Here is a 16405-nt window from a genome sequence, read left to right on the forward strand (position 1 = left end):
TTACGCTGTGAAAATCTGATGCATTTACATGCAGTTTGTGCAGGGATTGTGCAGGATGCAGTTTTGCGTGGAGATGCTCGCATTTTAACACATTGCTGTGCCACGAGTTGAAAAAAGTCAATTTGCATTTTTGGAACGTAAAAGCATGTTAGGTGCGATCGGCCCCTTACTTTTAGTCCTTTTTTGAATCCTTCTTTCATTAGTTCAAGAAAAAAAGAAATATAGTGACTGCAGGTTTAAGTAAAAAACTGGAGTAAAACTACTCAATTACTTGTATTTGTAATTTGTTACTTTACACCACTGAGCCTGAGATATAGTTTGGTGACAAGTTATCAATATTTGTAAATAAAAGCAAAAAGATTGAATCAATTTCTTTTTTTACGTGATACATTGAGTTTTCAAATAAAAATACGTTTTCATAGGCAGTCTAGGTAGTCAGGGAAGGTACCTTTTAAGTTTCATTACAAGCCATTCAAATATTGCAGATTAAGTGATTCATTAAAAATACATTTAGTCCATTTAATGTCATACTCTAGTACTAAAGTTAAAATCTTTGCTATTCAAATAAAATATGCACCACAGCACATGTTCCTTTCCTCTTCGTCTCCATTAATTTCTGTCTTCCCATATGTCAGTAAGCTGAGCAGGGATATCTACCTCATTGGCGGTGTGAGGGTTAAGAGAGCTCAGATTTACATGCCCCGCTGAGACAGATCTCATTCTGATACTCGCTAACGCCGGAGGAAAGAACGAGCTGAGGGCTTGCTGTTTATTTAGCATATTCTGCTGCCTGCTGAAACCAACCCAGGTGAACACCATTGCGAAGTTCAGTGCTCTTCCTATCACTCCATGTGCTCAATATAGAGGTGGGCTCATGGATTCAGAATGTTGGGCTCTCGTAGGAATATCGCACACGACCGTCAAGGCCATTTCTCATGCAGATGACGGGTAAGTAAATGTTGCTGCCAGGGTTGATTGATGCTTCTCATTAGGGGCACAGCGCATGGAGGACCTGTGCCAAGTTCAGGCTCAGATTAACCATCATCGTGAAAAGCCAGAAGAATGACTTGAGCATCACGGAGGGATCTAGTTATTAGTTTACCTGCCTCAAACCTCTTGTTTGTGTCCCTGAGAGATATAGATTATGAGCAAATGTGTTAAAGATACAAGTTTGTCACTTGCAGCTGCGAAGTAAAGGAGATGCTGAGACCTTTAATGCTCTGTCGGCTCTTGAATGCCTGTGGTTTGTACAAGAGAGAGATAGTGAAGTTGCAGGACATAACTGGAATACTTACCACTACTGTGTGCTCATAAGTGCTATTTTAAGCACAAGTCCGGCCTCATTTGCTGCTCTCTGCCCATCAGCCCTGCCTTTTCCTTTAGTAATCTAGCTATGGAAACTAACCTCACCCTAACAGCTGGGATAAGTGCTGATCTGCGGGAAAAAAAAGCAGTGTGAAGTATGTCATGACGTCAGCAGAAATATGTCAAAATCATTTATTTCCACAAGATTGTTACTGCAGGTTGCTCTACAGTAGGTGTGAGTTGGCAAATTCTAGGTCTCGAATTTTGGAGGTTATGCATTTAATGTGGCTTACTGACAGACGCACGCTGTCTGAATTTGTAGCATGCTGATATTCAAGTACCCTTAATATTGCTGCTGCTCCTCATTGAATGAGCTAAAATGTGCGCAGCGACCCCACTGGTGGTGATATCAGTGGAATTGTTTGTTTGCAGTGATAAAAGTGCTCGGATCCCCAGGTAGTGCAGTACTATTGATCTGAATGGCTAATCTGAGCACAGTGCACATCTAAACAACACTAAGGGCATGGCGCATTGTCTGCCATAAGAGCCTTTTTGTATGTAATGTATTATTCATTGCTTTAATGACTGAACTGCAAACAATTCTTATTGCCAAGACTTTAAGTAATTAACAAACATTAGTGTTATATAATGCTTAACATCCTCTGTCAATGTACATTCTATAAAGAAACCTGATTTTGCTTTTGAGACGTATCTTTAATATTTATCTTTACAATACACTATATTGGTTGTGGTATATTTCATGACTAAATAAAAAAAGATACTGGGGCAATGCGGTCACGCAGTGGGTAGCACAATCGCCTCACAGCAAGAAAGTCGAGCCTCGGCTTCGGTCAGTTGGCATTTCTGTGTGGAGTTTGCATGTTCTCACCTTGTTTGCGTGGGTTTCCTCTGGGTGCTCCGGTTTCCCCCACAAGACCAAAAGACGTGGTATAGGTGAATTGGGTAAGCTAAATTGTCTGTAGTGTGTGTGTGAGAATGAGTGTGTATGGATGTTTACCAGTGATAGGTTGCAGCGGGAAGGGCATCCACTGTGTAAAACATATGCTGATAAGTTGGCAGTTTATTCCACTGTGGCAGCCCCAGATTAATAAAGAGACTAAGCCTAGATTAAAATGAATGAATGAAATACATACTGCCTGTCCAAATAAAAAAAACACCTCAATAGCTGGTTTAACGGTAACACTTTATAATAACTATCCGTTATAACTAGTGAATAGATCATTAAAAAACTGTTAATGAATTATAAATCACTTGTTAAATAAAAGTTAATAGTTTGTTAATTATTTATATCTGTGCCTTATAGATAGCCAATTGATTACAAGCTATTAGTTAACAAGTTATAAATGACTATATATGATTTATAACTATACCTAATAAATTAGTAATAGATCATGAACAAGCTGTTAGTAACATACTTACTAAAGACTTGTTAAGTATGAGTTATTAGTTTATATATGTTATTGAGACGTTATTCTAAAGTTGCAACTATTCTTCATTTATTAACTGTTAGGAAATGAGGAATACTTGCAACTTTAAAATAACGTCCCAATAACACACGTAAGCTAATAACTAACACTTAACTAATATATTAACTCACACTTTACAGATCAGTTGTTCATAGTTTGTTTACCATCTAATAACACCAGTGAAACTTTTGTAGAACTTTAATAAAATACATTTTTATTTATTTTGTTTTCATGTTTAATACAAAAAGTGCCCAAACCTCATGGGTTTGTATTCTGTTGTATACTGCTGTTCTGTCATGTGATGGCTCAGTATGTGTGTTTCTATACATTAAACACAATGTTCAACATTTCATCTGTGGAGTTTCTTTGGTAAGATACAGCACACAGAAAAAGCCATCAGTGGAACAATGTTAAGGTACAAAAATTTTATATTTTAAATATCACATCAAATTTCTGTAGCTTGAACTTGTTCCATCCATCTGCTGTTCTACAACGTTTTACTGGGATTAGGAGATGAAAAACTATGAATAACTGATCTGTAAAGTGTGAGTTAATATATTAGTTAAGTGTTAGTTATTAGCTTATGTATGTTATTGGGATGTTATTCTAGTTGCAACTATTCTTCATTTACTAACAGTTAATAGATGAAGAATAGTTTCAACTTTAGATTAACGTCCCAATAACAAATATAAACTAACAACTCATACTTAACAAGTCTTTAGTAAGTATTTTACTAACAGCTTGTTCATGACCTATTACTAATTTATTAGGTATAGTTATAAATCATTAAAATACAGTTAACAAGTCATTTATAACTTGTAACAGCTTGTAAGGTATCTATTGGCAAGTTATCTAAGTTATCTAAGGCACAGTTATAAATAATTAACAAACTATTAACTTTTATTTAACAAGTCATTTATAACTCATTAACTAACAGTTTATTAAACGGATAGTTATTCTAAAGTGTTACCGGTTTAACTAATCAAAGATATAAGAGCATTCCTTGCTGCATAAATCATTGTTTCAGCCAGTAAGAAGTTTGAAAGTTGGCTCCTCGTTTTTTAACAACCAAGCCAGATGTTAGGGTTCGTTCACACTAGCACTTTGGTCTGCACCCGGGTTCGTTTGACATTAGAGTACGGTACGTTTAGCTAGTGTGAATGTGTCTTCTGAACTCGGGTGCCACCCACGAACTGTACCCAAGTCTGCCTAAAAGTGGTGGTCTGGGGTACGGTTCACGCAAAATCTGCTCTGGTCGAATTAAATATTACAGTGTGTACATTTTGGACAGGCAGTGTATACAGTACACAGTACATACAATAACCAATGGTGTACATTCATTGTACATCTGTCCATCCATCCTTAGTACATCCATCCATTCTTAGTACATCCATAAAGTACATCTATCCTTAGGACATCCATAAAGTACATCCATCTATATTACATCCATAAAGTACATCCATAAAGTACATCCATCTTTATTGCATCAATAAAGTACATCCATAAAGTACATCCATTCTTAATACATCCATAAAGTACATCCATCCTTAGTACATCCATATAGTACATCCATCCTTAGTACATCCATAAAGTACATCCATCCCTAGTACATCCATAAAGTACATCTAAAAGTACATCCATCCTTAGTACATCCATAAAGCTCATCCATAAAGTACATCTATTCTTAATACATCCATAAAATTACATCCATCCCTAGTACATCCATAAAGTACATCCATCCTTAATACATCCATAAAGTACAATCATAAAGTACATCCATCCTTAGTACATCCATAAAGTACACCCATCCTTAGTACATCCATAAAGTACATCCATCCCTAGTACATCCATAAAGTACAACCATCCCTAGTACATCCATAAAGTACATCTATCGTTAGTACATCCATAAAGTATATCCATTCTTAATACATCCATAAAGCAGATCCATAAAGTACATCCATCCTTAGTACATCCATAAAGTACATCCATAAAATACATCCATAAAGTACATCCATCCTTAATACATCAATATAGTAAATCCATCCTTAATAAATCCATAAAGTACATCCATAAAGTACATTTATAAAGTACATTCATCCTTAATGCATCCATAAAGTACATCTATCCTTAATACATCCATAAAATACATCTATAAAGTACATCCATCATTAGTACATTCATAAAGTACATCTATCCTTAATACATCCATAAAGTACATCTATAAAGTACATCCATCCTTAGTACATCTATAAAGTACATCCATCCTTAATACATCCATAAAGTACATCCATAAAGTACACTCATAAAATACATACATCCTTAGTACATCCATAAAGTACATCCATACCTAGTACATCCATAAAGTACATCTATTGTTTGTACATCCATAAAGTACATCCATTCTTAATACATCCATAAAGTACATCCATCCATAAAGTACATCCATAAAGTACATCCATTCTTAATACATCCATAAAGCAGATCCATAAAGTACATCATTCTTTAGTACATCCATAAAGTACATCCATCCTTAATACATCCATAAAGTGCATTCATAAAGTGCATTCATAAAGTACATCCATCCCTAGTACATCCATAAAGTACATCTATCGTTAATACATCTATAAAGTACATCCATCCATAAACCTCATCCATAAAGTACATCCATTCTTAATACATCCATAAAGCAGATCCATAAAGTACATCATTCTTTAGTACATACATAAAGTACATCCATCCTTAGTACATCCATCCTTAGTACATTCATAAAGTACATCCATCCTTAATACATCCATAAAGTACATCCATCCTTAGTACATCCATAAAGTACATCCATCCCTAGTACATCTAAGAAGTACATCTATCGTTAGTATATCCATAAAGTACGTCTATTGTTAGTACATCCATTCTTATTACATCCATAAAGCAGATCCATAAAGTACATCCATCCTTAGTACATCCAGTAACTTAAAACTGAGATTTCATCATGTCAATTAAGTAGAGCTTATTATATACTGATTCATGCTATGCATTATGCAACTTTAAGGTTAGTGGGTCTGAATCTCCCCCACTATGGAGCTCTGAGCAGAATGTGGTTGTTGTTTTTTTTCAGTGCTCTTGCTAGGCTTTAGCCAGGATTTTTTTTCATCTCTCTAGTATAAAATACAGGCCCTCAGTGGCCATCCATTCAAAAGATGTGCAGGTAAATAATATGAAAGCCTAGATAAAACACTAGTAAGTCCCAGGGTGCAAGCATACTTCAAAAATGCTGGACAGGAGCCAGTTTGTGTGGTGAAAAATGAGTAGGAGAAAGAAAGCAGCGTTGTTCCAGTCCGCAGCCCTTCCCATGACAATGCTGCTGTTTTGATGTTGTAACCAGGCCACAAACACCTCCTGACTCTGTCACACAACAGGAACTCCTCACATTCCTCAGGAAAAATGCTGTTTATGGTTTTGTTGAAGAGCTGTCTGTGTGAGCCTGTGTGTCAGTTTTTGGACAGGGTTATTCTGTTCTTCTGTAAGCTCCAGCACCCATGAAAAGCGTGGAGTCAGCCTGACATGTGGTTTGGAAATCTGCTTGCTTTAGTGAGTTTTAGCAGTATAATCAAAAAAAATATATATATATATTGGTTGATGACCTTGTTCAGTTGCATCATGTTTTTACTTTTCTCACTGGTTTATTTTGAAATGTCAGCACTCATATTTTTTTATCAACAAAAAACGTTACTCAGACTGAAACTTGATGCCAAATATATAAATATATATATTAAAAGTTTTATGCTAATTTGGTTATAGCGAAATATGATGTGTGTTGTAAACTGGGAATGTTTGGAAAAAATGCGTAGAAGCCGACTTTATTAATATTAACATGAATATTTATGTGTATATGGATATTAATATATATATATATATATTTTTTTTTTTCTTTCGATATAATACAAGTAATACTTTTTTAAAAAAAATAATTTTTGGTTTTTATTTAAATGAGCAATATCACATTCGTAGCGGTGCGATGTGGCTGTATATCGGCACTGGTGGGAGGGATGTGGTGCCTTAGTATGCCAGCAGTGATGATATACAGCCATATCGCACTGCTACGAATGTGATATTGCATTTATACAACAGTTCGACGGCATAATCATATATATATATTTAAAAAAGAAAATCAAACACAGAGAGTCTCAAAATCCTTTTGTAAGAGGTTCATTCACATCTGCAGCTGACATCAGATCAGCAGGAACCGTTGCTATCTCACTATTGACCCTTTAAACCTACTATTTGAATGATTCTCTAGCATAATGTCTAAAGTGATGACAAAACAGGTGATTTTGCTGACATCTTAAGATTATAAAGCTGAACGGCATAATATGTCATCAGTCTACAGAGATTTCTCTGTTGCAATTGGGAGATCACAATAATTAACCCAGAAAAAGCCAAAGCAACACAATCACTTCCAGATTCCTGTTGTGTTTGTGATAAGGAAAAATGCTAAACATTTGCGGCCATTTCTTCTTTCTTTCTGTTTACTGAACTAGTCTGCAGTAGCGAAAACAGTAGACTCATTAGAAACAGATGGCCATCTCAGGTTTTAAGACTTTAAGATGAGTCCCATCTCACACTCAACACACTACAATTACTATCGTATAAGTACAGCACTACAACATACAAAAGAGAGAGATAGACTTAGAAAGTCACTTACCAGATTTATAGTGATTTGATCAGCTGTAGTTTAAAATTACGCTGTATTTTTCCTCCTCTAAGGGCTCATTATGCATTCTCTGTTGCCATCTTGTGGATGGACAACGTCAACCATCTTTGGTCTGCACAATGACAGGCTAATGGCCGCTGACGTGTTGTCTCTCAGAAATGGTAAATATTCAAAAATACAATCTAAACAACTACATTCTTGACTAAAAAGCCTCAAAAGTACATTGTGTTGTCCAACAGCAGCAATATTTGTCAAACTGTAGAGTGTCTTCTGCTTGTCGCTGTATGTGGGCTGAGTAATACACAAGGGTGAAGGGTGACGAGTGCTGTTGCTGTTGCTGGCAGAATATCGCATGTCTATCAGCCAATCAGAATCAAGAACCAGACAGAACTGTTGTATATAGTGGAACATATCATATTTTGGCTGCTACAGCCATATTATGTTATTACACTTTTGCTAACGTTTCTTCCCTTTTATAGGGTCAATTACACCTTTATGTCCCAAGTGTGTTATTTGATGTATGAAGTCGGTGATTTAAGAGCAGTAGGTTTTTCACTTATCTGCTCTCTCAGCGTGTTCTAGATTCAACCCACTCATAAATCAGCTTTCACTGTATCTGTCTATTCACACTATACAGTATGTGTGAGATGTCAGAGATGGTGTGGGTTTCATACGGTTCTAAAAAGTGTCCCTGAGAGGCAGGGCTGTCAGTAAGAGAGCTTTGTGTTACAACTCTGAGAGTTGTTAAGACCTCTGAGAGTCTTCTACCTTTTATGGGCTCCATTATATGCACGAATACCAGTGATGATATTTTTATTTCTCTAACTGTAGGTCTTGCAAAGTCAGACTTTACATTGTCTGGTGCCCTTTTGCTGATGTTTATTTGAGCAAGAGGTGCATGATTCTGGATACGTTGAGAATCACTTTTTTTTTTTAAACAGAGCTCATGATTCTACCACCATACTGAGCAGACAGTTGATATGCCATTTACTAGAGCTTCTCAAAGTAATGTAACAGTCTTATAAATACATTTCATTTGAGCTAATGAATGATTTAATGACTTCACTTTACTCACATCACTGATTAATGAATGACTATGTGTTGTTGAATAAATCTATTCCTTTATTGAGAACAGAACACATTATTTCTGTGAATTTGCAGATTAAATAAAAAAAAAAAATGCAATAGTTAAATTATGTTGTGAAAAATAAATGAATAAAGAGAGAACCCAGTCCATGAGACTTGAAAACAAACAGAATCTTCTTTGAGACGTGCTGGTCTGCAGTCATACAGCGTCTTCAAGAAGTCCACGCTTCTGCAAGAGCCTATTGGAGGCTCTAACAGGTCTGCAGTCTGCAAGTTTTATCACAAGTCTGATTTGAGACAAAGATGTCCTGTCTATAATGTGTTCTTAGGAGGAGGGGAGATGGCTAAACAAAGCATTCAAATGAAGTAGATAGGTAGGTGAATAAACTTTCAAAACACTGGCCACACAAGTTTATCAACAAAGGGGTTTCTTTGGCCTGAAAGTATCACCCGAAGACAAAGGAAGAGTCGTTGAGACGTAGCATTTGCATCACCTTGGCTCAGGCAGTACTCAGGAAGCAAAAGGTTTAATGTCCCACATAGATGGGCTGTTGCAGTTTTTTTTATTGGTGTTTAACAAGACAATACATCATTGTATACAATACAACATAGGAAAAATTACAGATTATTTTAAATTATATAATTATATTATATAATTATATATAAATTATAGTCTCTTGTTATTTTCCCACTATCCCCTTAAAATAAAATAAATTAAATTTATGAATTATAAACAAACATATCCTTTCAAAGAAAACAAATGATAATAATAAAAATAAAAATATAAATAAAATGAAAAGAAATTCTTTAAAAAAATTTAAGAATTAATAAATGAGCAAGTTTACGATAAGAGCAAAAAAATTATAATAATAATAATAAATAAATAAAAAATACAATTGAAAAGTTCACATTAAGGAGTCAATATTTCCTCTTTTCAATTATTTACTGTGTATTAGATCTGATATCAACTGAACAGCGTAAGCCTTTGATATAGTCTAACACAGGGTTCCTGGTCTTGTAAAAAGATTTGAGAGATCCTGTGAGTAAACATCTTAATTTCTCAAGTTTACTGTAACTAAAGATTTCTCGGATCCACATGTCATGTGATGGAGGAATCACCTGTTTCCATTTCTGTTACAGTTTTTAATGAAATGAGCAAATTAAAACCAAAGAATAAAACTTTTCAGTTATTTATAGATTATTGTTAATTTGGAACTAGACTATATAAATTTGTATTTCAACAATTACAGCATCACTTAGCTCACAGAAACACTAATCTATAACAGTAACTGATATTTAACAACTATTCATATTTGCATATCGAATGCAAAATAGAACTTAATTATATTGTTTATATAAAATTACAGATTCTATGTGTTATATATTGTTTATCTAATTATATTTTATATATAATATGTTTGACAATCTTCAAAACAGTGCCCAGACCTTGGTTATCGACTTGTGTTTGTGTTCATAACAACTATTGAATTTGGTTGTAGAATGATATATAAACAGCTTCTAGCTTATGTTATATGTAATTCATTTGTGCAGTTGCAGACTGAAAATCTAATTTTGATGATGTGCAGCAAGAAAAACCATTGATATTAGATGACAGGTAAATATCTGGATATTTCACTTGGAGACCTGCCGTCTTCATCTATTATAATTCAGATTTGAATGCGCTGCTCTGACTGTCAAAAGATTTGTCAAAAAATATATATTAAATAGACTAACTGAATTGTTGTCTTTTTATAATAGGATTTTGTTGGTGTTTGAGTTCAAATTGTGATGTTTTGTTGATTAAGCATGCAGCTCCAACAATCATCATCAAAGATATTTTGAAGATTGTTAGAAACTTGACCACATTGACCTCCTTTGTTGGACAAACAAGTCCTATAGGAGTCAATGGTTAACAGTTTCCAAAATTTCCAAAATAACTTTTTTGTGTGTGTGTTCAACAGAAGCAAGACTCAATGATATAATTGTAGGTTGAGGTTCAACTATCCTTTTAAGCAGTCCGACAATTATAAAAACACAATATATTCTATTTTATCTGCTTAATAAACACCAGAAAATGATTTGTAGATTTGAGGACCATCCAAAAAACAAAGACCCTGCTTTTATTTCTATGACTCAGCAAAACTTACTGCAGAAAAATCGTAAATTTCCTACGTGAATAGATTTAATAGAGATTTTGATGTTTTTAGCAAATGGTATAATATGAAAGTATGCAATTTTGGATGCAGCATAGGTCTGCCTCAAGAATTAGTTTTTAATATATGTGCATGCACTCTTAAAAACAATTAAATGACATAACGACACGTTATTGCATGTTTACTGACAAACACAACTGTGAACACAATGAATCATAACTCCATGGGTCCCAGTTTCTTGACGGAGATTTAGAAATGTGACAGATGTTTGTGTGAACAGCGCACATTTCTGGTGATTTTCACCCTAGGTTATACTTTTTCCTGCTGCCTCTGAATCTGACACTTCTCTTTGACAGTGTTTGGAAGAAGTTTCTATTTGTTGCCTTCGGTGGCAGTTCTGACAGTTTGTTTCACCCTTCTTCTGTCCTCTATTCCCCTCCTTCTCCTTCATCTCTCTGCTGGCTTACACCCCCCCAAATGTTACATTAGCATTTTCTGAATTTCAATGCAGCTTTTGTTAACGTGGTTCTTCAAAAATTACTTCTGCTGCTTGTTTAAGCTACTTATTTGAAATAAGTTGAGTTTTTTTGCAGTAACTTAATTGTTTTATGTTCAGTCCATTTGAATTTGTAAAACATTAACTTAATCGATTTTTGTTTGGACAACATAAAGGAATTTTGTGGAACCCATCATTTTTTACAGTGTTGGAAAGTAAAACAGACTGAATACTTTCAGGGTGCAGCCTGGCGTTGTGGCATTTGCATAACATTGATTGTGGATCTGGCATTTCATAAACATGCTGTTAATCATTTATTATTAAACGCTTATTTAACAAGCCGTGCTTTCAATATGACATACCTGAGTGTTTACACTGTCTTTACTGTAATCCCAGTGAAACCATTGAGTGGTGAGTGTAGTGACCGTGACCCGTCATTCTTCAACTGCTGTGCATTCCTCCTCTCTCTCTCTCTCTCTCTCTCTCTCTCTCTCTCTCTCCTCGTGTGCTCACTACCAGATGAGCTAAATACGGGATTCCACAAGCATCCCAATCGGCCACCGGTGCACTTAATATTAATCCTGTTGTGACTGTGGAGAATGTAATGCTATGGATTGGAAGTGGAAGCAGCCAGACACACAGAAGTGCAGAGGGTATGAGGAGTGTATGGATGTCTCCCAGCGATAATGCCATACTTAGGGAAGCATTTGAAAGGGTGCAGCATCATAATGACCCAGTGTTGATATTATTTATTAGATAGGCAGGTAGCTAGGTAAGTAGATTGATGGATCAATAGTTTGGTAGATGGAGTGGTTGTTAGGAAAGATGGGAAGTAGATAGATAGGTCTAAAGTAGGGCTGCATTGTGTTAAAAAAAATTATATATATATATATATATATATATATATATATATATATATATATATATTTATATATATATATATATATATATATATATATATATATATATATATATATCTATATCTATATATATATATATATATATCTATATCTATATATATATCTATATCTATATATCTATATCTATATATATATATATATATCTATATATATTTATTTTTTATTATTATTTTTTTTTTTGTGGTATATATTGCGACGTAAATACATTTTAACAAGGGGTGTGAACCTATACTGGTTTTATGCGTCGGTTCAGTTACGATTATTATGTCATTGGTTCGGTTCAATTCGATATCTCGATGCATCATGGTGCGTCGACGATGCTTTCCATCCTTTATTACTTGTAATAGAACTTTGTCCTTTCATAGAAGCAGTAAGATATATGAACTGTGCCTTTAATTTTACCTGCTCAAAGAAAACACTCTTTTTTAATGTTTTAAACAAAACTCAAATACATGCACAAAAGACAACATGAGCATTTGTAGCAAATAAACTAATCCAAATACTGATTTACATTATGATTAGTCATTGTCTTCACCCGCCCAACAGAAAGGGCTGTGATTGGCTCTAAAGCCTCACAGTACGAGTGACTTGCAGTGGCAAAGCGACAAGTAACCGCTCATTTCAGAGTGAGCGACTTCCGGTGACCTTTGTCTACGCGAGCGACAACAACTGTTGGCGACCAGGTGGGCATGTCGAGTGACAAAGTTGAGAATCCTTCAACTTTATGCAAATGAACAGTGACATTTTTGAGCGACAGCCAATAGGAACACCAGCAGAGCACTTGTTACTCTCTCTCAGCTCGCTCAGTGGACGGTTGTATTTTATGTGCTGTAGACCTACACAGACCTGCGTTTGCAGCTGGTCGCCACCCAGAGCGACAGGCAGCTACAAAGTCGCTGGTAGTGTAAATGAGGCATAAAACTGTCAGTGCAGTTCACTGATGAGTGACGCGGACAATAGCAATGTTTCCATCCACATATTTTTATGCGCATTTTTTAAACGCCATGATGCGCTTAAATTTTGAAAATGTGCATAAAAAAACTTATGCGCATAACTGAGTAGGATAAACTTTTTATTGGATAAGAAAAGATGCGCAGAAACTACGATGGAAACACTTTTACCGCACAAATTTCAGTATGTGCATTAAAAAAGGTCATGTGATTTTATTATAAGAGATCATGTGATGATGAAAATGTGCGTAAATGGACAAACCAGCAGGCTGAGCACACTGTAAACCATCTGAACTGTTGTTTTGGTCATTCTAAAATGCCTCACCGTTTAAATATTAGTGTTATTATATTAATGACCTCCAGAATCAAGAGCGTCTGTGTTTACGTCTGACACCTTCAAACGCGTGTTCACTGTGTGTCAGGATTGCCTTCTGAGGCGCAAGTCATTTATTAGATGAAGAAAAGATTGACACAGCTTCTCCTACCGCAGTAAATTCAGTTTTTGCTGTTGATATTTGGCACCAGTTTATTGGGAAGTGATGATTTTGTTCGCTTTGACTCATTGGATGGAAACACTGTTTAATTCGCACGTCTTGAATGCGATAATCAAGTTTTGCGCATAAAGTTCATTCACATTTTTGGATGGAAACATAGCTAATGAAAAGCAGACGCGATTACAGTCTATGTGCGCATAATGCACAGTCATAACAGGTAATACGTAAAAGACTCGATGTAAAAAAAACTCACTCAGGTCTGGATCCACAAGTATCGCTTTAACAGCCGAGAGGAGAGAAAAAGTTACCTTACAAACATGCCAGCAGTTCAAAGGTATAAAGTGAGAGAGAGAGACAGAGATGGAGTTTAACAGCTTTCATTTTCTCCCCAGCAGTGAAATAGCGACTCCTGGTTCTGCTACACCTTCAGTGTCAGTGAAAGACCTTCCAGCAAACTCACAAGTAGTGAATTGTGCATAATTATCTGCTATTTAAGTAGTTGCAGTGTTTTTATACTCGTCCACGCCTCCTTTGCCATAGTATTCTATCGTGCCATAGCGTTTATGAGATAAATGACGACAGTACATAATAACCGGTTTTGATCTATTACTGAAGCAATACTGGATTGTCTGCAACTGCAATGAGGTGCATCCAAGAAACAATTAATTTTGACACCCCTAATTTTCAGCAGATGATTTTAATAGCTCTGTTTGGAAAGAATTCATTATTTTAGATAGATTGGGAGGATTCTGTAGGGGAGTGAATCATGCATAAAATATAATAAACAGATTAAAAGCATAGATAAATACAATAGAGCAAAGATGCAAATAAAATAAACAGTGCTTTGTGGTTTTCTGGGGAGTCCAACAGTATTCAGGTACAGAAATTGAGTAATCAAATGTAAAAAAAACACTGTATTGTCTTCATTATTTAAATTATATTCATTCATTCATTTTTCTTTGGCTTAGTCCCTGATTTATCAGGGGTTGCCACCCCAGAATGAACCGCCAACTACTCTGGCATATGCCCTTCTAGCCACAACCCAGTAGTGGGAAAATTAAATAATTAAATTATAGGCAGTTTAATAAAATTTATATTTTTTAAAATGACAAACGTCATAATTTCATGTGCCTGAATACTTAAAATGCTCAGAAAAATTCACAGGCCTTAAAACACATGCAGGTGATAAGCATTCACTCTATATACAATTACATATATACATTCACTCAACTATATATAAACTATAATCACTCCACATTGCACATCCTTTGTTGTGACTATTGTGAATGTGCACGTTTTGAGATCAATGTTGAAATGATATATTGTGCAGCCCTAGTTGGTATGCAGGTTGGTAGAGAAGTAGGTATACAGATGGGGCCTTTAGAAATGCACGTCTCAGAGAACAGAATCCCATGACCAACCGCGGTCAGCCACAGTACTCAGGGAAATTCTCTGACTCAGGAAATACATTACCATTACTGGGCAGCTGAGCTTCATTCTCAGTAGTGGCCAGTTCTGAAGGCGTACTCAATCGTACGCGGGTGGCTGTTTTTCCGTGGAAGGTGGAGGTGTTGTTGCACCAAGGATAATTATGTTTATTGCTTTCTGATAAGTGAAATAGTTTCATTTTAGACGCAGTATTACTGACTCGCCACAGACATGGTGCTAATATTATATTGATAATATATCAATAGAATGATAGCTGGAAAAAAATGAATAAATGGAAATTAGATTAATAGATGAGATATTGATATATAGATAATTAGATTCGTAAATATGTAAATGACCAGGTGATTGGATAGACATGAAGATAGACAGAGTGATGACTTGATTCAGTCTGCTTTATTTTGTTGGTTTGTAAATTATTCTTGATTCCACAAGGTATTAATGACCACGCTTTGTACCAAGTATCAGTGATAATGTCTTTTATTTCTGCTCTCACAGGGCAAATTTACGCATGTCCAAGCCACCACCAGAAGCGAGGCCTCCCAGCATGGTCAGCGAGACCTCTGTCGCCATCTCCTCATCCCCTGCGGATGCCACCTCAGGATCTAGGGTGAGAAGCTCACCCTTGTTCTCTGCTGATCTGAGGCTGCTTTAATGTGTCCCGTCATGGTGCTGATTCTCAAAAACACGCAGAGCCCCTCTAGTGCCTGAAAGTGCCAAGCTTGCTAATTGTCTAGAGAAGCCCTTCATTCCAAGTCTATATAAATGTGTGTGTGTGTGTGTGTGTGTGTGTACAGTATCTCATATTAAATCTTATTGAAAACTGATAATGTTTTTATATGTAATGGGAGAGAGTAAATTGGCCTCATACATTTTGCTATATTCCTCCACTTTTGATAAATGACCCCCAGCAGAAGGTGTAATAGGTTACTGATTTTTCTAGCAGCAGAGAAGCTGGACTTAATCTTCTGTGCGGGTCGACTGCATTGTGCAGAGGTCATGAGGTAATGCTGCATAGAACATCTGCAGGGGATTGAGAAATTTCCACAACGCCTCTCGCTATTTCCTGCTAATTAAATCTGAGCGTGTGTGGCACAGTTCTAGGTGCACTATAAGTGTTCTATATACATTTTCACTGGCCACTTTATTAGGTATATCTTTCTAGTACTGGGTTGGACCCTATTTTACTTCTGGAGCTGTGCAGATTTGAAAAAGTGCTGGAAATAAGATTTTGCACATTGACATCACACAGTTGCTGCCGATTTTAAATAGTAGAGTATATTATTAGTAATGTTGTAATTCAATGTAATCATTATTATGCATAACCGTGTTTATTTTGTGCAATTTGCATGCACAAATG

At 35.7% G+C, this 16405-nt stretch overlaps 1 protein-coding gene across 17 annotated transcripts in view; it reads left to right on the forward strand.

Annotated features, from left to right (window-relative positions):
• plekha7b (pleckstrin homology domain containing, family A member 7b) overlaps window positions 1-16405 on the forward strand; it is a 192801-nt gene that overhangs the window by 92887 nt on the left and 83509 nt on the right. For all 17 annotated transcript variants that reach the window (XM_056461435.1, XM_056461432.1, XM_056461438.1 and 14 more), the window contains one exon: window positions 15544-15655. In XM_056461435.1, coding sequence (XP_056317410.1) covers window positions 15544-15655 — 112 coding nt within the window. The remainder of the gene's footprint in view (window positions 1-15543; window positions 15656-16405) is intronic.

This window comes from Danio aesculapii, chromosome 7 (assembly GCF_903798145.1).
Source record: "Danio aesculapii chromosome 7, fDanAes4.1, whole genome shotgun sequence".
In the NCBI taxonomy this organism is placed as follows: domain Eukaryota; kingdom Metazoa; phylum Chordata; class Actinopteri; order Cypriniformes; family Danionidae; genus Danio; species Danio aesculapii.